We start from the raw sequence: 23310 nt of genomic DNA on the forward strand, positions 1-23310 counted from the left end.
GAGCCTCTTCTCTCCATCAGAACTGTGCATGCTCTCTGATTATTCGCCTCTATTTGGTGTGATACTGTCCCAACCTGAGAGCATTTTGAGTCTGTTTCACCTATTTTCTTTTCATGGTCTAAATACAGTAAAAACATTCAATAAAAACATGTTGTATGACTGCAATAACTGTCGCCATGAAAAACTTAACCCTAACCACTAAACTGAAAAGACAGGAATATGAAAATAAAAAACTAATTGAGTGAAAGATGTAGTGTCAATGACTTTTCAAGTCACTTGAGGAACTGTTAGAGCCCTTATTAAATGCTTGCCTTTTATTATAGTAATTTAGCTCTGGGAGTAAATGTTTGGTATATAAATATTCTTAAAATATCATAGTAAGCTAAAAGTTTTTGCTAGTGTTGGCTAGAAACACAGAAATGGCATTTACTTTCTTGGGATAATTCATACATGCCATTCTGATGTACTGTCCGCTCGACCATGAAGCCTGTGTGACATAAATATTCTTATTTGTACCTGCCCATCAGTGTCCATTAGGAGCCCCTCTTCAATACCTGCGTGTAATCCAGATGTCTGTGACTGTGCAGGCTGTACATGTCAACGGCGGTAATAATACTCCCATTTAGAGGGTGGCACCAAACACACAGCAGATAAAGAAAGCAAGGGTCACCTCCTGAGCAGAAGAAGAAAAGAGCAATAACACTTTTTTTTTTTTTAAAACAGTGAGGAGGAATCTGCTGTTTTGGATCCCCATTTATCTCTCAGGAACAACAAGTGCAAAAACTGTTGGTTTCCTGGTTAGAAATCCCTTTCTCCTTAATTATCGCTCCTGATGAGGCTAGAGTGAAATCTATATTTAAATGCTGTGGTTTAACTGAAAGAAACTAATAGGGTGTATGTAAAGTTCTTGTAGCAACAGTAAATGTAATGTATTTTTGGAATTAACCCGAAGCAAATCATATAGTGAAATTCACCAGCATTATTGCATTGCCTGCAGCCCTATTTGGGACTCCTATTCTGAAGTAAGAAAGGAAGTAGTTATTATTGTTGCCCTGTTATAATTACAGTGTCGGCTTCTTCAAAATCTAAATACTTGGACTGAATAAACCTGAGGTTGACGATTCTACACTGAACAGAAATTCTTTAAATCACTGTTTAAAATATGTGAAAGCGTTCTGTTTTGTAAACTCTTAAAGGCAGCATTTTCAAAGCCTTTTCTGGCATGGGACAGTTATTAAAAAGGTAATGTTGGTCATACCTGGACTGGAAACTTCTACACCAGTTATAGATTGTTTTAATCACAGTGAAACATTTATCCTGTTTGTGTATTGTCCACCTCTATAAATTAAATATATTGGGACTTTTTTCAATTTAATCCCTTGTAAGGTATTTCTTAATATGGTCTGGTGTGTGAAACCTTGGGACTGAAGCTTCTTTCCTTCTTGACTGTGGTCAGAGCAGCAGGTGCATTATCTGCAGCTACAGCAACATGAACAATCTTCTGCTCCACTTATCACCTGGCTTTTTAAGAAAAACTGTCCTACGCTACCAAAATGCCAGGCAAATGAAAGAAATAACAAGTTTTTAAACAAGTCAGAACTTCATACTCTTGTGCAAAAAACTCTTATTAATTTAAGGAATATGTGCTGCTTGAGTGAGACACAGAAATACCGAAGTGTTGATCCTGGTTGTGTTCAACTTCTCTCACTAAGGTGGGTGCCTCTCTAGGTGGATTCAGATTGCTGAAACACATTCCTACCAGATTAATAAAGAACAGATGAACATAAAACAGCAGTCATTTTCTATCGTAAAGTTATTTCTAGTCATTATTTGTACAGTTCATAAACATTTGAAATTGTCATTTGATAGAAATTACAGTTTATTTGGACAGAATGTCTATTTTTTTCCTGAAACTATTTGTTTCACCAACTTCTCTGGGTAGTTAGACGCCTTCCCTTGGCTGCAGGGCTTAGTGCAGCTTTAATCAGCTCAGGGATCTGGGTTTTGACCCTACTGTTCATATCAACTCTGGCCTAGATCCTGAATGGTTAAGAAGTGGTTGAACTGTTCATGTGCAGTAGACCAGTTGGCTGTGTTTTGATTTGACACTATATTGCCAAACTTAATTGTCAAACCACCAAATCAGTGAACTCTTATTTGTTGTCTATTAGCAAATTTGACCTTATAGATTAACAATAGGATGTCCTCAAAGTTCATGCACATGTAAAAGTAGATAGAAAAATACTTTTAGCAATGTAGTATATGTTCTTTGAATATGATATACAGAGAAAATGATGAAAGCTAAAGAGTGTCTTAAATGATATTAGTTCCTGAAAAGTTTCTTTTTGGAAAACAAAGTTGTTCAAGGTTATTCTTTACATTTTAGTGTGTTATGAAACCTGAGCTTGAAGCTTATTTCATGATTTGTTCTGAGGGACAAAGGAGGTTGGAATAATTTTAAGTGGTCATTTTCTCTGAGTTTATCAGTGTACCACATTGTGGAAGAATTTTGACTGATCCTTCTTCATAATGTTTCTTTAGTTCATTGAGGTTTACAGACATTTACTCCTGCCTCTGTATTCAAGTCAGGTTTAGGTCTGGGCTTGGACTGGGCCAATGTTAGATTAGGCCAAGCTTTAGCTGCTGGACAAATGGCTTCACTATTGACTCTAGAATGCATTGGTATAGAAAGGAGTTTATTGTCAACTCAATGATGAGTTCCCAGGTTATGTGGCACAAAACAAAACAACCCCAACTCATCACCCCTCCACCACCATGATTGGCAGTGGATTTAAAGTGTTTGTGCTCATATGATATACAGAATGTTTTGCTATTCAATTTCATCACTCCTCTGTACTTTGGTCCCATCTGTTCAAAGTACATTGTTCCAGAAGGCTTTTGGTTCGCTCAGATGCAATGCTGCAAACATAATTCACGATGGAAGAGTCTGTTACTGAACTTTTTTTTGGCATTCTACCTGAGCACTCCAAGTTCTGATCTTGAGGTGAATTTACTGACAGCTCCACTTCTGGATGTTTTCCATTTCCATTTTTCAAAAACTTGGTGATAAGCAGATCACTTTAAAAAGATCTGTTTAATTATTGGTTTCATACAAAGAAGAGAATGCACGGCAACTAAGATGGTGCATTTATTCCCCTGATGTTAGTAAGGTTATATTTACAGTCACACGAACACTTCCTTTACATGGGAATCTCACACCGCATTTAAATATTTGGATGTAAAATTAGTGTTAATTTTGTGTTCAGTTTAAAACCTCTTAAGCCCCAATCCCCAGTACCTCGGGGAAAAATTTAACTTTTTTTCAACTTTCATTACTCTAAGTTCCATTAGTTAAACATAAATATATGTGGTATCCACATAAAAGTTAGAATCTTGACTAAAAGCTGATGTGAACCATGTCTATGAACATTAAACAGAGTCAAAATTACAAGTACCTGCATTAGAAAGTAAAGAAACTTCGACAAATGATGTCACTTTATCAGAATCCACCAGGATTTACTCAACCAGCAGCAAAGGAAAACCAGAATTATCACTCACATTTGAAAAAACATAATTATTAACATAATTATTATTTAAACAGTTTGTAAGTGCAGAGAAAAAAGAAATTAGATTTGGGTGTGTTATTTCCTGCACCAACTTTAAGAAAATCCCTTGAGGCTGAAGAGGTTTCAGTTCATTCATATGACAGCGATTTACAAGAAGCTCACGTCGGAGCACTAAACAGAACAAGTCATCAGGTCCAGATCTGATCAAGAGTCCAGTTCAGTTGCATATTTAAAGAGTAAATTCTAACTCAGTATCTTTTAGAATGGAAATCAATAGAAATGTCTTTAAGGAAGTAGCAGCATTCATAGAGCCCATGGCAGGAGCATGTCTGAATTGTTTAAGACAGGTGTGCAGAAACACAATTTTTTTGTTGTGAACATGATTTTTTGGAAAGTAAATTAGACTTGTTGTTTGTTTAATGCAAGCCTTTCTGAGTTTTGGCCTCCACTGAAGGTTGCCTTTTCTAGACTTTATGGACCTCCTCCAGTTGTGTTACAGCTGAGCCACAATCCCAAAATTACTCCATTCACCTCCAACTCTCACCCTCTGATTCTCCGTCTTTCCAGTCCAAACATGAATTTGTGCGGAAAGTGTCTGTTGGCGAGCATCTGCTTTGAATTTAACTACCTGACAGGCTTTGAAGCTTCTTTATTCTAAGCCAGACAGGCGTGTCCTTCTGAGTTTAAAAGAACTTCTGTTATGTAGTTTCAAAACTTTAGCACAGTGTTGTTCTAAGGGGTGTAAAATGTTCAAAAGAAGTGGTTAGATCAGGGGTGTCTTTAGTGAGTGGCCCCCTGACTGCGACTCAAGAAGGGTATTGATTTGACCTGCCAGCACAGGTAATTGATGCAGAAAGACTGTTTATTTGTTTGGTTGTTTTTTTGCTTTCATTATAATTCATAATAAGGAGAAAGACAAACATTTGGAACACTTTGGAATTCCTAAATCATGTTAAATAAAGTATATTATACCAAACAGGTCTCATCTACATGCAACAGGTTTTGTGGGCGTGAGGCATTGGAAGGTCTTGCTAGATGTAGTCTGAGTCTTTTCATTGAAGTTCCAAGGGAAATCTGCTGTGTACAACGCAGTGAGAGAATAAACTGTCTCTGAAATCCTTAATTCTCTTACATAGTCTTTCTAGGCTATAATATGCCAGCAGATATTCAGCAACCATCCTAACAGTATTATGAGATTTCCTTTGGCTCCGAGGAAATCATCCAGCAATGTGTGCTGAGGATTAGAAAAATGTTTGAAGGAAAGCTTTTTCTTTGTCAGCACTATGTTTAAACTGAAATATTTATCTAGAGGTGCTGTGTTTGGGTGGTCGAAATCCCAATGTTTTTTCATCTTTCATCTATCTTTCTGTTCTTTTTACTGTACAGTGCCTTGCGAAAGTATTCGCCCCCCTTGAACGTTTCAACCTCTTGCCACATTTCAGGCTACAAACATAAAGATATAAAATTCAAATTTTTTGTGAAGAATCAACAACAAAGTGATACACAATCGTGAAGTGGAATGAAATTTATTGGATGTATCAAACTTTTTTAACAAATAAAAAACTGAAAAGTGGGACGTGCAATATTATTCAGTCCCCTTGCATTAATACTTTCTAGCGCCACCCTTTGCTGCAATTACAACTGCAAGTCGCTTGGGGTATGTCTCTATCAGTTTTGCACATCGAGAGACTGAAATTCTTGCCCATTGTTCCTTGCAAAACAGCTCGAGCTCAGTGAGGTTGGATGGAGAGCGTTTGTGAACAGCAGTCTTCAGCTCTTTCCACAGATTCTTGATTGGATTCAGGTCTGGACTTTGACTTGGCCATTCCAACACCTGGATACATTTATTTGTGAACCATTCCATTGTAGATTTGGCTTTATGTTTTGGATCATTGTCTTGTTGGAAGATAAATCTCTGTCCCAGTCTCAGGTCTCTTGCAGACTCCAGCAGGTTTTCTTCCAGAATGTTCCTGTATTTGGCCCCATCCATCTTCCCATCAATTTTGACCATCTTCCCTGTCCCTGCTGACGAAAAGCAGGCCCAAACCATGATGCTGCCACCACCATGCTTGACAGTGGGGATGGTGTGTTCAGTGGTGATGAGCTGTGTTGCTTTTACGCCAAACATATCGTTTTGCATTGTGGCCAAACAGTTCAATTTTGGTTTCATTTGACCAGAGCACCTTCTTCCACATGTTTGGTGTGTCTCCCAGGTGGCTCGTGGCAAACTTTAAATGAGACTTTTTATAGATATCTTTGAGAAATGGCTTTCTTCTTGCCACTCTTCCATAAAGGCCAGATTTGTACAGTGTATGACTGATTGTTGTCCTATGGACAGACTCTCCCACCTCAGCTGTAGATCTCTGCAGTTCATCCAGAGTGATCATGGGCCTCTTGGCTGCATCTCTGATCAGTCTTCTCCTTGTTCGAGATGAAAGTTTAGAGGGACGGCCGGGTCTTGGTAGATTTGCAGTGTTCTGATACTCCTTCCATTTCAATATGATTGCTTGCACAGTGCTCCTTGGGAGGTTTAAAGCTTGGGAAATCTTTTTGTATCCAAAAACGTCTCCACAACAGTATCTCGGACCTGCCTGGTGTGTTCCTTGGTCTTCATGATGCTCTCTGCGCTTTGAACAGAACCCTGAGACTATCACAGAGCAGGTGCATTTATACGGAGACTTGATTACACACAGGTGGATTCTATTTATCATCATCAGTCATTTGGGACAACATTGGATCATTCAGAGATCCTCACTGAACCTCTGGAGTGAGTTTGCTGCACTGAAAGTAAAGGGGCCGAATAATATTGCACGCCCCACTTTTCAGTTTTTTATTTGTTAAAAACGTTTGACACATTTTATATCTTTATGTTTGAAGCCTGAAATGTGGCAAGAGGTTGACCAGTTGGAGGGGGCCAAATCCTTTCACAAGGCACTGTATCAGTAACATTGCAAAGCTCTCGGTTCACTGGTCATGTTAGAATCCTCACCTGTGCTCATGTTGGCTTCATTAGTGCGAAAACAAAAATTCCATATACAAAAATCTGAGATGAACCTTGTTTGTAAGGAGGCTGGACTCTGCCCTTAGCAGAGCTTCTATCGTTCAGCTTGGTTTGAAGGTGCTTCTCTTCTGCAGTGAAAGAAGTCAACTCAGGCAGTTTGATGCCTCCTTGATTCCTCCTTTGTAGATTTTTCCGGCATGTCTATTGGAAGACCAAGGCAAGATGTCACTTATGGCCATGCCATGGGTGCCCATGTGAGGAAGTGGAGTAGTGTAAGGCTAGCTTAAAAGGGGGTTGTCTTGGTTTTCGTTCTGGGCCTGTTGCCTCCTATGATGTGATTTGATGTTGTGGAGATGGGCAAAAACCCTTAACTGGATTGAGTAGATCCAGAAGATGGATGGATGGAAGGATACATGTAATGGAGTCACATTCTTATTGAGTTTCAGATGATACTTTATTAGGAACCCTTTGCAAAGTGTAAATGCTCCAAGTATTTATCCTAGTTATTATCATCAGTCTCTGTTCAGTTTGTCTTTTTCTGAAAGGAAAGTGAAAGCTCTGGTATTCCCACCACACAGCTATAACATGTTATACCCTGTATTGCTATGAATTACTTGATAATCAACCAAACTATTTATTGTTATGGATGTACACATCTGATGCACATTTTCATTTTCACACCTCCAGCTGTAGCTTCAGCTAGAGATGCATCGATCCAAGTTTTATATCCAATTTCGCACCTCCGATTTCTGCAAAGCTTTGACCCGCTTATTTAGCAGATTCCAGTTTCTCTTTTCAAGTATAAATAACAACATTCAAAATGTTTTTGTGATTTCAATAATAATTTATATTAGGACACAGTATGTGAGAGAGAGAGGAGCCACTGTAAAACAGGATTTACTATTAAAAAAGACGAAGTGATTAGAATTGACATTTTACACTGAATTTAGTGGTTTTATATAAGCAGTTACCATAAAATAAGGCAGTTAGCAAATCTAAATATCGGGCTCTGTGTCTTAATTGTATACAGTAGAGAATAAAGACCCTTACCTTAAATATGGGGTTTGCAGAACGCCGCTAATGATTCTAGACCTCTTTTCAAGCCAGAAAAAATAAGGAGCAAAATGACCAAAACACCAAAGGTATGAAAAGCTGAAGAAGCTAAATGTCCAGCACTTCTGATGTAGGTACCTGAATGGATATCTGACGTGGCTCCACAGTGTTCTTGTAAAAAGCTTCCTATGTTTCTGTGGTAACTCTGATTTCATTTTAAACACCTCGCTGACACTGAAAATATCTGACTTTAAGTCTTTTTCCTTCCTGTTAGCACTTAGGTACAGTATGTTCAAATTTCAACTCTGTTTAAATACCCACTGAAGAGCATTAGGTAAATAAAGTAATGCAGATTTGTTGAATTGACTATATAGGAAAATCACATTCTCGGCATGTGTTAATTTGACTGTGGTCAAGGAAGAAGGGCAAACTTACAGTAGATCTCATCTGGATGATCTGATCCCACTTCCTGCCCAGCCTTGTTGTACAGTACTTTGACAGTCTTTCAAGCTGCAGAGTATTTACATTACATTGAGCAGCTAATTCTGTAGACAAACGTGGAAAGAGGCTCACAGTCAGGCTTATCTTGTTATGGTGTTCAAGGATATTGTATCTGTGGTTTGTTTGGACTGGAGTCTTGAGATTACCTTGTTTTGTCTGAGCCTGCTGCAGATGCCACCACTATAGCAGTTAACTTTCTACTGGGTTCTTGCAGTGATTATGTGCACTGCATGTGTGCTTGCTCAGGATCCCAGAATAAAACTTAGTGCTCTTCTTCTTTGAATTTCTTTCAGTGTGTTAAATGTTGCCTTCCATGCTTTTATTCATTTTTGTTAATTAAAGGAGTAGCCTAATTCAAATTTAATAAATTTTTGTTTAAATACTATCCCTAATGACTGTTTTTGTTAGAATGTATATTCCTACATTGCAAATATTATACTTGTAGGTGTAGTAGAGTAATGGAAAATCAACTGCTGCTGATTCTCTTTCGTTGAACCATTAATTGACAGGGGTGTGTTCAAAATAATAACAGTTCAGTCAGTGAGATCATTCATTCTGTAAAGAAACAAGTGAGCCCCTTTTGAAAGGGGACATATGTTTTAAAATCCTTCCTTTTCACACTTAAATCATCCAGTTGTGGTCTATATAAAGTGGAACAGCAATGCTTTGGTCTGAACTCCTTGTTATTGTAGCTCCACAGACTCCTCTTTTACCGGCTCTGAAGTGGGTCTGAGAGCAACTCGTTTGGTGAGGTCACAACCTGCCCCCTTCGAGGTTAAAGAGTGTTCCACTTCATCCTGTTCAGCCATTTAATGGTTTGATAGCAAAGATACAATTATCTAGCGGTACAGTGGTCTGATACTCCTTCCATTTCAATATGATTGCTTGCACAGTGCTCCTTGGGAGGTTTAAAGCTTGGGAAATCTTTTTGTATCCAAATCCGGCTTTAAACTTCTCCACAACAGTATCTCGGACCTGCCTGGTGTGTTCCTTGGTCTTCATGATGCTCTCTGTGCTTTGAACAGAACCCTGAGACTATCACAGAGCAGGTGCATTTATACGGAGACTTGATTACACACAGGTGGATTCTATTTATCATCATCAGTCATTTGGGACAACATTGGATCATTCAGAGATCCTCACTGAACCTCTGGAGTGAGTTTGCTGCACTGAAAGTAAAGGGGCCGAATAATATTGCACGCCCCACTTTTCAGTTTTTTATTTGTTAAAAACGTTTGACACATTTTATATCTTTATGTTTGAAGCCTGAAATGTGGCAAGAGGTTGACCAGTTGAAGGGGGCCAAATCCTTTCACAAGGCACTGTATCAGTAACATTGCAAAGCTCTCGGTTCACTGGTCCACCCATGTTAGAATCCTCACCTGTGCTCATGTTGGCTTCATTAGTGCGAAAACAAAAATTCCATATACAAAAATCTGAAATTAACCTTCTTTGTAAGGAGGCTGGATTCTGCCCTTAGCAGAGCTTCTATCGTTCAGCTTGGTTTGAAGGTGCTTCTCTTCTGCAGTGAAAGAAGTCAACTCAGGCAGTTTGATGCCTCCTTGATTCCTCCTTTGTAGATTTTTCGGGCATGTCTATTGAGGTCACAACCTGCCCCCCTCGAGGTTAAAGAGTGTTCCACTTCATCCTGTTCAGCCATTTAATGGTTTGATAGCAAAGATACAATTATCTAGCGGTGCAGAAACGTTTTATTCCCAAATTGATTAAAAGATGTCAACAACGGAAGACATCCATCCTTACATGTTTGAGCCAGAGTCTGTTACAGCAATCAAAAAGGATAAAGGACAGCAGCACTGGATCGTGTTCTTTGATTTCTCCAGTGCATTTAACACAATTCAACCTGATTTGCTTTGTCAGAAACTCCAGAAGACTCAGGTGGAGGCCTCAACAATATTCTGGATCAAAGACTACCTGAAAAACAGACTACAGTTTGTGAGACTGAAGGGTTGTGAGTCTAACCAGGTAGTCAGCAGCACAGGAGCACCACAGGGGACTGTACTCTCACCATTCCTTTTCACTCTGTTCACCTCAGACTTCCAGTACCAGACAGACTCCTGTGATCTGCAGAAATACTCGGATGATTCTGCAGTCATTGGGTGATTCAGAGATGAACAAGAAGCTGAGTACCGGGAGCTGGTGGACCGCTTTGTAGCAGGGTGTGGAAACAATAATCTCATGTTGAACCTGAATAAAGGAGATGATTGTAGATTTTAAGAGAAACAGAAATAGGTCAAACACTATTTCCATCATGGGAGAAGAAGTGGAGGTGTTGGAGGAGTATAAATACCTCGGTGTTCACCTGGACAACAGACTGTAGTGGAGATGCATCAGTGAAGCCATCTACAAGAAGTGACAGAGCAGACTGTACTTCTTGAGGAAGCTTAGGCCCTTTGGTGTTTGCAGCAAGATGCTGCATATCTTCTATAAGTCTGTTGTGGAAAGTCTGATCTCTTCTGCCATCATCTGCTGGGGAAGCAGCATCAGAGCCAGGGACTTAAAAAAGCTCAACAAGCTGATAAAGAAAGCTTGGTCTGTTCTGGGGACTCCTCTAGAACATCTGGAGATCATTGTGCAAAGACGGATTCTTCAAAAAAGAAAAACATTATGGAGAACCCTTAAAATCCTTTTCATGAGAGTGTCTTCAGTCAGAGGCTTCTTCAGATCTGCTGTAAGATAGACCACTACAGAAGATCCTTCCTGCCCATAGCCATCAGCATCTACAACGACTCTTTGAAGAAACCTGCATAATATGAACTACAACAACATTTAAATTCCATCCATTCCATCCATCCATCCATCATCCATCCATCCATCCATCCCTATACCTGCTTCTTCCATACTGGGTCAGGGGGGAGCTGGTGCCGATCTCCAGCAGTCTATGGGCGAGAGGCGTGGTACAGCCTGGACAGGTCGTCAGTCCATCACAGGGTAACATTTAATTTCCCTTTAGGATTAATAAAGTATTTTTGAATTGAATTGAATTGAAAACAATGGCCAGGACATCATGTCAACACACAATAAATTCATGTCTATAATAAAGTTTGTTGTCATTTTAGCATTATTTGGAGCTTATACTTTGCTGTGTCCGTTGTTTCCATAAACAGAAGGAACCCTAAATCTGATGAAGTCTTTCAGCAAATCCTTCGTAATACTGGTGGAGGTTGCTGAAGGCACTCGTCCTCAAAGTGCTTCACGCAGATGAAGAGAAAATTTCCCACTAATGTGGGTATATTTCTACTTTGAAGAGGTTCTGATGCTGGGGGCGGTGTAGTGAATTTTTTGGGTTAATACACCCAACAACGGAACATTTAGACTTATCCACTTGCAGCTTGGACTACAAAATCGCAGCGAAAAATAAAAATGGCGGATACGCGAAATGATCAGCCAGAAGTCCATGACCTTGTTTAGCAATTCTGCAGCAAATTCTGTGATTTAACAGTTCAAAAAACATAACAGGGAATGGAGAAAACTGAACGGATTGAAAAACCTTATTGCAGTGAGTTAATTCCAATGCTAATGTGCAGAGCTTGTGTTGACAGCTTCACTCTCCTCCTCTGAGTTTGCTTAGTGACATATTGAGCCTCCCCATGTCCCACTTTAGTAGATGCCAAAGGTCACATCACCGCAGAGCAGAATGTGAAAGCTGCTTTGTTCTCTCCTATCGTTTTTTTAGTTCTCTGCTGAATCACACACATGTATGCACATGACCCACACCATCACATATTGAGATATATTAAGCACTAGCAGGTACCAACGTGCACCACCCTACCCGTCTAATCCATTCATCTAACCAAGGCCACCCAATTGACCTCAACAGGTTTGGTCTTTACGAGGCAGCCCAGGTGATCTGCAACACCCTTTATTCTGCCAAAAAGCTACACTCTTTATGAATCTAACTGCCTTTCTGGCACTTCTAAAGAGCTGACCTTGTTTTAAGCCTGGGTGATTGAACTAAATTTGTTTTGAGGCAAGTGAATGCAACTTTAAGTTGAAATGAGTTCAGCCACATACCAGCGACTAAGTAAAAATAAGTTAAATCTTTTGACTCATGAGTGTAACACATCCAAACACATACACGTTTCACCAGCAGTTTAGATTTTCTGAAAACGTACATGTAATTATCCGAAAGATTTAATTTCTATAAATAGCGCATAAAAATCAAATTCCATCCATCCATCCATCCATTCATCCATCCAGTCTTTGGAGTGGCCCATCCAGAGTCCTGGTTTGGTTCTGAGAGAGAATCTGTGGATGGGGCTAAAGATTAGGGTGATGACATGGAGGCCTTCCAACCTCATCATCAAAGATGAATGGCCTGCACTTGTATCTTTGGTGATGAGACTGGAAATAAATAGTCATTTTCAATAGTCAGAATAGCAGTGAAAACATGCAAAAAAAACTGGTCAGCAATTATAAGAAGGGTTTAATTGCTGTATTCCCAATAAAGATTTTTCTATTGATTATTGAGACAGGTATAAGTAATAAAAAAAAAATTTATATAAAAATGTATATAAAAACAGAATTTTTTTTTTTTTTTCAAAATGTAAACTACTTTAACATTTTGTTTAATATCTTATGAAGACACCTGTCTCCTTTCCTATCAGAAACAAACACTTTAGCAAAATACAAGTTATTTGAAATCTAAATCTATCAGGTGTATGAATAATTTTGAGCACTGCACATGGATGCTACCTAAATTAAGCTGAACACTAACAAAACTAACAGTCACGTAACCCTGAACACACCATTCCAACAGTGATACATGGTGTTGGCAGCATCATGCTATGGAAATGCTTTTCTTGTGCAGCAACAGGAGCTGGTCCTAGTAGTAGGTGGAAATATGGATGGACAGGATGAGCCTTGAAGAAAATCTGTTAATGTTGCAAAAGACTTGAGAGTGGGGCAGAGGCTGAGGCTCATCTTCCAGAAGAACATCAAACCTAAACATACAGCTAGAGATATAATGGAACAGCTTCTGACACATAAACACATTGTGCTTTCTTGGAAACTTTTATACATAAATAATTCAGTTAAATTCTAAATTAAACTCAATTCATCATATAAAGTGTAGCAAGGAAAAAGTTTGCTGAACTTTAATGCTGAATATTCCTTAATGTGTTGAAAATCACTATTGTTACAAGACAAGGGTTTAAAAATGTTTTTAGTTGCGTGTTGCAGAGATCAGTTTGTTCAGAGAACAACTGAAAATGTCCTTTTCCAACAATGACCTAGTTTGCCCTCAGAAATGAAAGGGATTCTTACCACTATGAGTGTAACTCTTCTTTTTATCTTTCCTAATTCTAGTTTTGCTACTAGTTTTCGCTCCATTCATTCTCTGTTTCTCTCCTCCCTCTTTATTCAACTTCCTCTCTCTGTTTTTCTCAAGCCTCCTCTGCCTCGCTCGTCAATCGCTCTCCCTGAGTGTCCCGAAGAAAGAGGTGGTGCATTCCAAAAGCCTGGAGACCGTTCCCCTCTTTCAGGCAGTGGCCCAGTGAGTGACAGAGAAATTAGAATAAGAATAGCTGCCCATTCACCCTCTGCACCAGTGACGAGCTGGAGGGAGCGAGGGGAGGCGACGCAGAGGGAGGAGAGGAATGAAGGGGTCCCGTACGGCACCCTGTGCTCCCATTGGCCAGCGGCGTTCCCTCTGTTTTTACATCGCTGCCATCAGTTATGCTCTGAAGTTTGTTTTACACATTCTGGGGCACATACACGGCACACATGTTCATGCATGCGTAAATGTCTACACGCCGGGGTCCAGAGTCTGCACACGTGCACTGGTAGCCAGGAGACTGGACACAGTGAAGAGAAAGTGGACTACAGTGACACGCAGGGAGAGGTTCTGACCACGTTGGGCACAGTGAGGTGACCCGGGGCTGTGTGAGTATGGTCTCACTCATTGCTGATGTTTATCTGTAGAAGATCAGCTAAGCCTTCCATATTCCTGTCTTTCTTGCAGTAACGTGTTGCGGGTTGAGGATTAAAACGAGACCCTATGCTGTCACCACTCCTGTAGGTCACTTAGAGCTAAACTGTAAACTCTTAACTATGTTGCTGTTAAAATTTAACAAAAGTGCTGTGCTTTCAAAAAGCAATGTTTTTTTAAATCTTCAGTTCCTTAGGAACTGGCTTGTGACACATTGTAGAGTTATTGTATTAAATGGTTGCCTTCTAGTCTAGTCTCTGCAGTTTAATTAAAGGAACTATAGAAACATTGAGATATGGAACTTCTCTGGTGCGTAATATCACGGACAGACTCTGTTTTTCTTTGGTTCAGATCCAGGTCACTGACAAAGTGTTATATGGTGGTGGTGGTGGTTGGTTAAAAATATATCTCTACTTCCGTTTTTAAATTCAGTTAAATTCAGCTTAATTTATATAGTGGCAATTCCCGACACATCACCTTAAGGCAATTTCCAAAAAAAACTACAGTTTCGAGATGCACTAATAAGGTTTTCAGGCAGATTCCCAATGCGGTTGGCCGACTTATTCCAGTCTTGTTTGGTTTCATTTTTTTTTTCTAAGGACTACAACACATAAAGAAAATAACGTCCTGCAGGTTCATTGATAGAGGTAGTAGTTTTGAATCAAAAACAAACTGAAATGAAGGAATTACATGCTTGTGTCGCTCACCGTTATCAGATTTTTATTACCTGAAACAAATGCATCAAAGTACAAGCTGTTGCTTGATATAATCATGCAATAGAAATGTTGACTTTTAATGCATTTACTGAACAGAAATAAAAAAGCAAGTTATTAGTATTTGACCTACAGAGCCTATCAAGGGAAAATTGGCTGATTATGATTCTTGGCATCTCTTCTTTTTTTTTCTCCCAACTCTTGCACATTTTGATATAATTTTGACTTATTTTCTCTGGATTTCTCTCCACTTTTCACATTAATGTATACATTCAAGACCATGAAAACATACATTCACCTTTATTTATTTATTTATTTATTTGTATTGTTTATTAGGATATTATTGCTTCATTTCTGTGTTTTACAGACGGAGTTACAGCTTGATGTCCATCCGTTTAGCCATCCAGATGCCTATCATGGCTTTGCACTTAAGCCTTCTGATGCTGGGTGAGTAGCATTTGTAAATGTATGTCACTGTTTTAGGTTAGCTTTTAAATCTCTACTTTTTGACACTGCGTACTGTGATACTGGTGCCACTGGATTGTGATTTTATGTCCAAAATGTTATGTTCAGATGTCCAGTTTTAAGGATAAACTATTCTGATGTACAATCCACCTTCTTTTGGAAATGTATTTTACAAGGACGTGGAAAAGCTACTCAAATCAATTTCCCTAAAGTCAGAGGTTTTCATATTTGCTGAGTTGAATATTGATCAGCTTGATTAAACAAAGAGGAAGCACACAATTTATTAAGGTTATGAGACAAGTTATGAAAACTACCAAGGGCTCAATATTATTTGGTTTTTCCCAACAAGGCTTGAAGAACAATATAATCTTATAATTATAATAATAGAATATTGTGAATTAAGTCATAGATAGACAGACAGGCAGGCAAGGCAGACAAGCGATAGATAGATAGATAGATAGATAGATAGATAGATAGATAGATAGATAGATAGATAGATAGATAGATAGATAGATAGATAGATAGATAGATAGATAGATAGATAGATAGATAGATAGATAGATAGATAGATAGATAGATAGATAGATAGATAGATAGATAGATAGATAGATAGATAGATAGATAGATAGATAGATAGATAGATAGATAGATAGATAGATTAGATAGATAGATAGATAGATAGATAGATAGATAGATAGATAGATAGATAGATAGATAGATAGATAGATAGATAGATAGATAGATAGATAGATAGATAGATAGATAGATAGATAGATAGATAGATAGATAGATAGATAGATAGATAGATAGATAGATAGATAGATAGATAGATAGATAGATAGATAGATAGATAGATAGATAGATAGATAGATAGATAGATAGATAGATAGATAGATAGATAGATAGATAGATAGATAGATGATATAGACATAGTGCATTTGAAAATTACTCAAAAATGCATTGAATCATGCAGGCAATCTTGGAGACATGTGCTTACCTTGAAACCTACCTGCACACACCTTTCTGAGTCAGTTTTTACGTTAATCATTAACTAGATAGAAGAAGGCTGTATTTGTGTGGGGACAGAAGCAGTGAACTATAATAACAATGGTAATGGTCAAGTCCAATAAAGTTTTAGTAAAAAAAAAAAACATTGGTGCAAATACCTGGAAGAATCTGTGCTCTATGAATAACAATAGAACCAGAAGTTTTGTCCAGCCCTCTGACACCTGGAATTCAGTCACTAATGAGTGACTTTTTCCTCAGTTCTTGCAATCTTGCTGTATGCACGAGCCTGATGCCTTAGGGAGTATTTATGCATGAATTTTCCTGTGTGCATATGTTTGAGTGGCACATGCTACACTGTAATCACACTCTGACAGACCAGATGGTCTCTAGCACTCTGCTGTAGACCGAGGTAAAATCAGGCTTTCTTTTTAACTTCTAAATACTTTTTGCCCAGTTCTAAAAGGTAAGTAGACAAAGTGTCATTTTTTCGACCCATTGTTGGTGTTCATAAAAGAGATTTTACGAAAAACCTCTCCAAACTGAAATTAATAAGAAAGCAGTCCTTAGCTATTTTATAGCTGCTGGTATAATGGTTCCCATTATGGCCTGATTAGGACCTATTATCTGTCATGGAGCTTTTAATGTGAGCATTTAAACATCTTTGATACTGGGACAATAATTACAAAATCTCATCTGGATTATAGCAGGGACTAAAATCACAAAACCCATATATATCTGGAAATCTTACTGCAGTAATTTGGGTCAGCCAGCTTTTGTAGAACTTTTAGAAAATTAATGGAGTCTAACCTAGAACTATCAACTTAATTGACTCATCTTTTCGACAAATTGTTCATAATTTTAGGAGTAATGTCACAATTGGAAGAAGACAGTCCCACACACTTTATATGCTTTATATGTAAGTTTACATCTGATCAAAAATTAACTAATGTGTTATCAGAGGTAGCATAGTCTAAATGAGATGCCATTTATAGCAGTGACATGGCTAAACATCGTTCAGCTTTATAGACAACCTCTTAGACTCCTCTTTCCAATCTAAAGAATCAAAAAATGAAAAATCTTAATGTACAGGTCCTTCTCAAAATATTAGCATATTGTGATAAAGTTCATTATTTTCCATAATGTCATGATGAAAATTTAACATTCATGTATTTTAGATTCATTGCACACTAACTGAAATATTTCAGGTCTTTTATTGTCTTAATACGGATGATTTTGGCATACAGCTCATGAAAACCCAAAATTCCTATCTCACAAAATTAGCATATTTCATCCGACCAATAAAAGAAAAGTGTTTTTAATACAAAAAACGTCAACCTTCAAATAATCATGTACAGTTATGCACTCAATACTTGGTCGGGAATCCTTTGGCAGAAATGACTGCTTCAATGCGGCGTGGCATGGAGGCAATCAGCCTGTGGCACTGCTGAGGTCTTATGGAGGCCCAGGATGCTTCAATAGCGGCCTTTAGCTCATCCAGAGTGTTGGGTCTTGAGTCTCTCAACGTTCTCTTCACAATATCCCACAGATTCTCTATGGGGTTCAGGTCAGGAGAGTTGGCAGGCCAATTGAGCACAGTGATACCATGGTCAGTAAACCATTTACCAGTGGTTTTGGCACTGTGAGCAGGTGCCAGGTCGTGCTGAAAAATGAAATCTTCATCTCCATAAAGCTTTTCAGCAGATGGAAGCATGAAGTGCTCCAAAATCTCCTGATAGCTAGCTGCATTGACCCTGCCCTTGATAAAACACAGTGGACCAACACCAGCAGCTGACACGGCACCCCAGACCATCACTGACTGTGGGTACTTGACACTGGACTTCTGGCATTTTGGCATTTCCTTCTCCCCAGTCTTCCTCCAGACTCTGGCACCTTGATTTCTGAATTACATGCAGAATTTGCTTTCATCCGAAAAAAGTACTTTGGACCACTGAGCAACAGTCCAGTGCTGCTTCTCTGTAGCCCAGGTCTGGGGAATGCGGCACCTGTAGCCCATTTCCTGCACACGCCTGTGCACGGTGGCTCTGGGTGTTTCTACTCCAGACTCAGTCCACTGCTTCCGCAGGTCCCCCAAGGTCTGGAATCGGCCCTTCTCCACAATCTTCCTCAGGGTCCGGTCACCTCTTCTCGTTGTGCAGTGTTTTCTGCCACACTTTTTCCTTCCCACAGACTTCCCACTGAGGTGTCTTGATACAGCACTCTGGGAACAGCCTATTCGTTCAGAAATTTCTTTCTGTGTCTTACCCTCTTGCTTGAGGGTGTCAATAGTGGCCTTCTGGACAGCAGTCAGGTCGGCAGTCTTACCCATGATTGGGGTTTTGAGTGATGAACCAGGCTGGGAGTTTTAAAGGCCTCAGGAATCTTTTGCAGCTGTTTAGAGTTAACTCGTTGATTCAGATGATTAGGTTCATAGCTCGTTTAGAGACCCTTTTAATGATATGCTAATTTTGTGAGATAGGAATTTTGGGTTTTCATGAGCTGTATGCCAAAATCATCCGTATTAAGACAATAAAAGACCTGAAATATTTCAGTTAGTGTGCAATGAATCTAAAATATGTGAATGTTAAATTTTCATCATGACATTATGGAAAATAATGAACTTTATCACAATATGCTAATGTTTTGAGAAGGACCAGTATAACCAGGGACAAGTCATTTTTTGTACTGAAACATTATTGCACTTCTGTTGTCTGGTGTACAATGATGACAAGGAGTCGTCCTTCAGGAGTAGCAGGTCATACAGCACTTTGAAATGGAGCAGTACCTTAAAAACACTTGAAGTCCAAGTTGCCAGAGGAGTTGCCTAAAAAGTCAGTAGTACTGTCCGTCCACCAGTCCGCGTTAAGTCTCCATGGTAATCAACCTCAGTACTCAGTACAGCGCTTTGAGTGTCTTGTTGCTGAAAAGCGGTATATAAATAAACTTACCTTACCTTACCTTATTGGCTGATGGGTGATTGTTGTTTCCTCCACTACAGAATGTATGACCATTATGCATAAAGTGAAAGATACTGGTCCATGCAAGGCACTGTGTGGAAGTCCATAATGAATTGGGGTACAGTTACATGAACAGAGGGACATAGCATCTTACTTTTAGTAAGAACATTTTCAAAGTTCTTCCACCGAGAAATGTAACACATGCTCACTGTTGTTATTGCACCTTGCAAAGTGTTTATACTCCCTTACTTTTTCTTTGACATTTTGTCATGTTATAATCATTTTTACTAATATTAAGTAGTGTATAATTGTGAAGTGGAAGGAAAAAGATGCAATGTTTTCTAAAGCTTTGACAAAAATTAGAAGGTTTGGTGTGTACACCAAACTGATACCCCTAAAAAAATCTATTACCACCAACTGCATTCAGACGTCCCCTGATTATTAAAGAGAGTCTTTCTGTGGGTAATTTAATCTCATTATAAATCCAGCTGTTCTGTGAAAGTCTCGGAGGTTTGTTAGAGAACACTGGAGAACAAACAGCTTTATGAGGACCAAAGAACAGCAGTCAGGTCAGAGATAAAGCTGTGGAGAGGTTGAAAGCAAGGTGTGATTATAAAACAATAACCCAAGCTGTGAACATCTCCTAGAGGACTGTTCAGTCCCTCATCTCAAAATGGAAAACATATGAGACAACTGCAAACTTACCAAGACATGGACGTCCACCTAAAACATCACAGTTCAGAACAGATATCCAATTCCTTCTCTTCCACTCCAGGTATTTCTCATGAATCTTTGACTATCTTTAGGTAGAGCATAATCATAGCATTAATGCTCACATTCACATTGGTACATTTTCTCTAAAATTAATTGTATTGTGGAGTTTAAATCGGTACTGAACCCAATGCAAAACCATAATCCTGACCACTTTGGTGGCATTAAAAAAATGCCACCAAAGTGGGCGGTACCAAGAGACACTGAGGGTCATGGCCAAGTGTGGGGATGAGCGAAGAGGGTTAAGCAGGGGTGTGGTCGGGAGGATGAGGGAAAGTGGCAGCTAGCTTAATTTGACATATTTAAACATGGAGAGTGACCAGTCACGCCACGGATCTGTGTTTTGAGTGGAGAATTTTTCACCCCCCTTGTCACCAGGGGTTGAAGGAGGCTTTGTACAGCAACATAAATTTAGCACTCTCAAAGCCCATTTTATCTGCAAAAAAAAAGTTAATATGGGCTTTAGTTCCACTTTAAAAGTCCGTAATAAACTTTTAAATTAAAACCTTTGTCTTCAAATGAAGAAGTGTCACTATGTAGAAAATGTACTTGTTTTTGCTCTTCGTTTGTTTCTTGTTTTCTGGTCCATTACCACATCACTGCTCTTTATTCAGAAATAGGGTCGTAGCTTTAGGTTCTTCAGACAATCCATTTCTGACATCTCAGAGCCTAGAAGTCTGCCTCGAAGAATAAAAATAGCTTCATGGGAGTTTCACAGTGGTTTAGCCTTGTAATTACCTCCTCAAACACTATTCAAATACGTCTGAGTCCAGCAGATTTGAAGAAATCCATTTGACATAAAGTAGACATGAAGCTTGTAATATAGGCATACTTTAAGCAACGCTCCTTGTGTGTGTGGTCTGTGTCGAAACATAAACTCATTCAGTGATTAAAACTCCGGCTAATTTATGAGAAAAGCTGAGGGGTACGTGTCTAGACAGAGTTGGAGACAGAGAGATCACAACACATCTGAAGGATACCCCTATCGCTTTCTCAATCAGTGACAAAATTTCCCACCAGCAACAACCTGTGCGGTGGTGAAAAATTTAACCGATGCAAAACAAACAGAAGAAATGGTGGCACTAATTCAGAAATTACATTATTTGCCTGCATGCATCTTCCGCATAGTTTTTGTGTTGGTCTCTGCTTCTCTTCTATTTTCTGGTGCCAATTTGTATGTTCATGTTCTTCTAATGTTTGTGCTTATCTCCTCAGTATTGCCTTTGTTTAGTGAAAAAAAGCACACAATAAATAACACCAAAAAAAATCAAGCTTATCTTCTTTTAAGCATTGGATAATTTTTCTATGTGGAGTTTTATGGAGTCTTTTATGGAGTCTTTATGGAGTTGTTTGACTGGAGAAAGAACCTGTGTAAAGTAATACCTATAGAGTGAGGTCAGGTGAAACGCTGTTGTAGCTCTCAGTCACCCTCTGTAATCTTTGTCAGGGCTGTTTGAATAGAAGGGAGGGACCATGGCGCAATACTTCCAGCCTCAACACTGATAAACGTTTAAACTGACCTTGTTATTATTTTCTTGTATCTGTGCTTCCTGTTGGAGTCTCATTGCTGCACTGAGCTGTATTTTCTGTTTGGCCAGGGTGTGTCCCATTTCGGTCTGCCATCCACACATTTCTCAGCATGTTGTCTTCTCTTGCTATTGTTAAATTTGAAATAGATAGCTCTACACACAGTATACCCTCTGCTGTCCAATGTTGCGGAATAATTCATATTTTCTGATAAGTGGATCAGAAATGTTGGTCGTTCCCGCTGGCTGGCCAGCCACTGCTAAGGTTTCACAGGAATTCAGAAAATCCTTCACATTGAACCTTGTACTTGAATTCCAGCCAAGGCATTTACTGCTATGTGTGTGTGTGTGTGTGTGTTCTTGTACTCTTGTACTTGTTGCTGAGTGAGAACCATTTTTCGTATTTTTATCGCAAAGTGAGGACATTTTGACAAAGTGAGGACATTTTCCTGGTCCTCACTTTTTCAAATTCCGTTCTTGGGACAGGGGTTAGGTTTAGGACTAGGGTATGAATTGAGTTATTGTTAGGGTGAGGGTGAGGTATTAACTGGTTAGGGTTAGGGTTAGTGTTAGGGTCAGGGTTAGGCACTAAAAATCAAGGAAAATGAATGGAAGTCAATGGAAGTAACCGAAAAGTCCTCATAAAGATAGTAAAACACGGGTGTGTGTGTGTGTGTGTTTGCACTTGTATGTGTGTGAGTGTTATGATTGAATGGAAGAGATTCTGTATTCAGTTTAGTGAAAAAGATAAAAAGGCTCAACAGAAAATGACTATAGAACCATGTCTTTGTTACATTAAACAAGATTACACATATTAATTGACATTTTCCGAAGTGCCATTGATGGAAAAATCAGAAGCTGGCATGACGTCACAATCTTCCTGAGAGTTTGTCATGATGTCGGAAAAAAATTGATTTCCTTAATAGGTGTATCCATTGAAGCTAAGTCAATAACTGTGGGCTAAAGTTTATGATGGATTCTCTGCTTCTGGTTAGTTTCAAAGAAACTATTTTAAAGGTTTAATGTGTGTGTTGATTAATGCTGCTGCAGTGTAATTCCCTACAGGATGTCTCTGACTGATGGAAAATAACCTGAAGCATCTTCAGTCAGTTATTCTTAATGTGCCTGCCAGTTTGTCTTTGGGTCTTTTTGCATAGTAGTGTTGATTTTGCTAAACTCCCTCACATATGAGTATAAGGGAGTTTAGCATTACTGAAATATAGTTACAGATATAGATATTGACTCAGATTATAAAATATACAATGTAGACAATGATATAGATATACATTTACTCTCTGTAAATACCGATTGTGAGAACAACACAAAGGAGCGATTTCAGGATAACATCAATATCTGTGGGACATTATCTATTATTTATTTCAGTAATAGTTTATTTGCCAATGCAACAAAAATAAAAGTCTACTTAACTATTTAAAACAGAAAAAGTAGCATTATTGCAGGTTCAGAAACATGGTAGGAATAACTCAGAATTTCCAATGGAAGGATATTTATCGTACAGTTTCCACCGAAAAAAAAAAAAAAAGTGTTGGGGTTGCATTATACAATTATATTTTTCTTTTTGCAATTTTTTTTTCTTTTGAGGAAAGGGGGTAACAATATAAGATTTCTTATGTATACATGAAATATTCATGTTATCTGTGAATAAATGAAATAAATAGTCAAATCAATATTACCACTGGGGAGTTTTATTGTGACTTCTGTACACTGATATTTGTAAAAAATGAAATGAAAATGTACAGTAATGGCTAGGCTATATTTTTGCAACCTCCAAATGCTTTGTGACA

General features: G+C 38.6%; 1 protein-coding gene across 3 annotated transcripts in view; it reads left to right on the plus strand.

Moving 5' to 3' along the window:
* The window catches only part of lamb2l (laminin, beta 2-like), a 96870-nt gene that overhangs the window by 1436 nt on the left and 72124 nt on the right, over positions 1 to 23310 (plus strand). Inside the window, exons 2-4 of one of the 3 annotated variants that reach the window (XM_047366686.1) lie at positions 13529 to 14022; positions 14102 to 14154; positions 15149 to 15228. In XM_047366686.1, the coding sequence (XP_047222642.1) occupies positions 14138 to 14154; positions 15149 to 15228 (97 nt within the window). In that variant the 5' untranslated portion in view covers positions 13529 to 14022; positions 14102 to 14137. The remainder of the gene's footprint in view (positions 1 to 13528; positions 14023 to 14101; positions 14155 to 15148; positions 15229 to 23310) is intronic. The other 2 variants (XM_047366696.1, XM_047366677.1) reach the window with 2 other exon arrangements.

Source organism: Girardinichthys multiradiatus, chromosome 1 (assembly GCF_021462225.1).
Source record: "Girardinichthys multiradiatus isolate DD_20200921_A chromosome 1, DD_fGirMul_XY1, whole genome shotgun sequence".
Lineage (NCBI taxonomy): Eukaryota > Metazoa > Chordata > Actinopteri > Cyprinodontiformes > Goodeidae > Girardinichthys > Girardinichthys multiradiatus.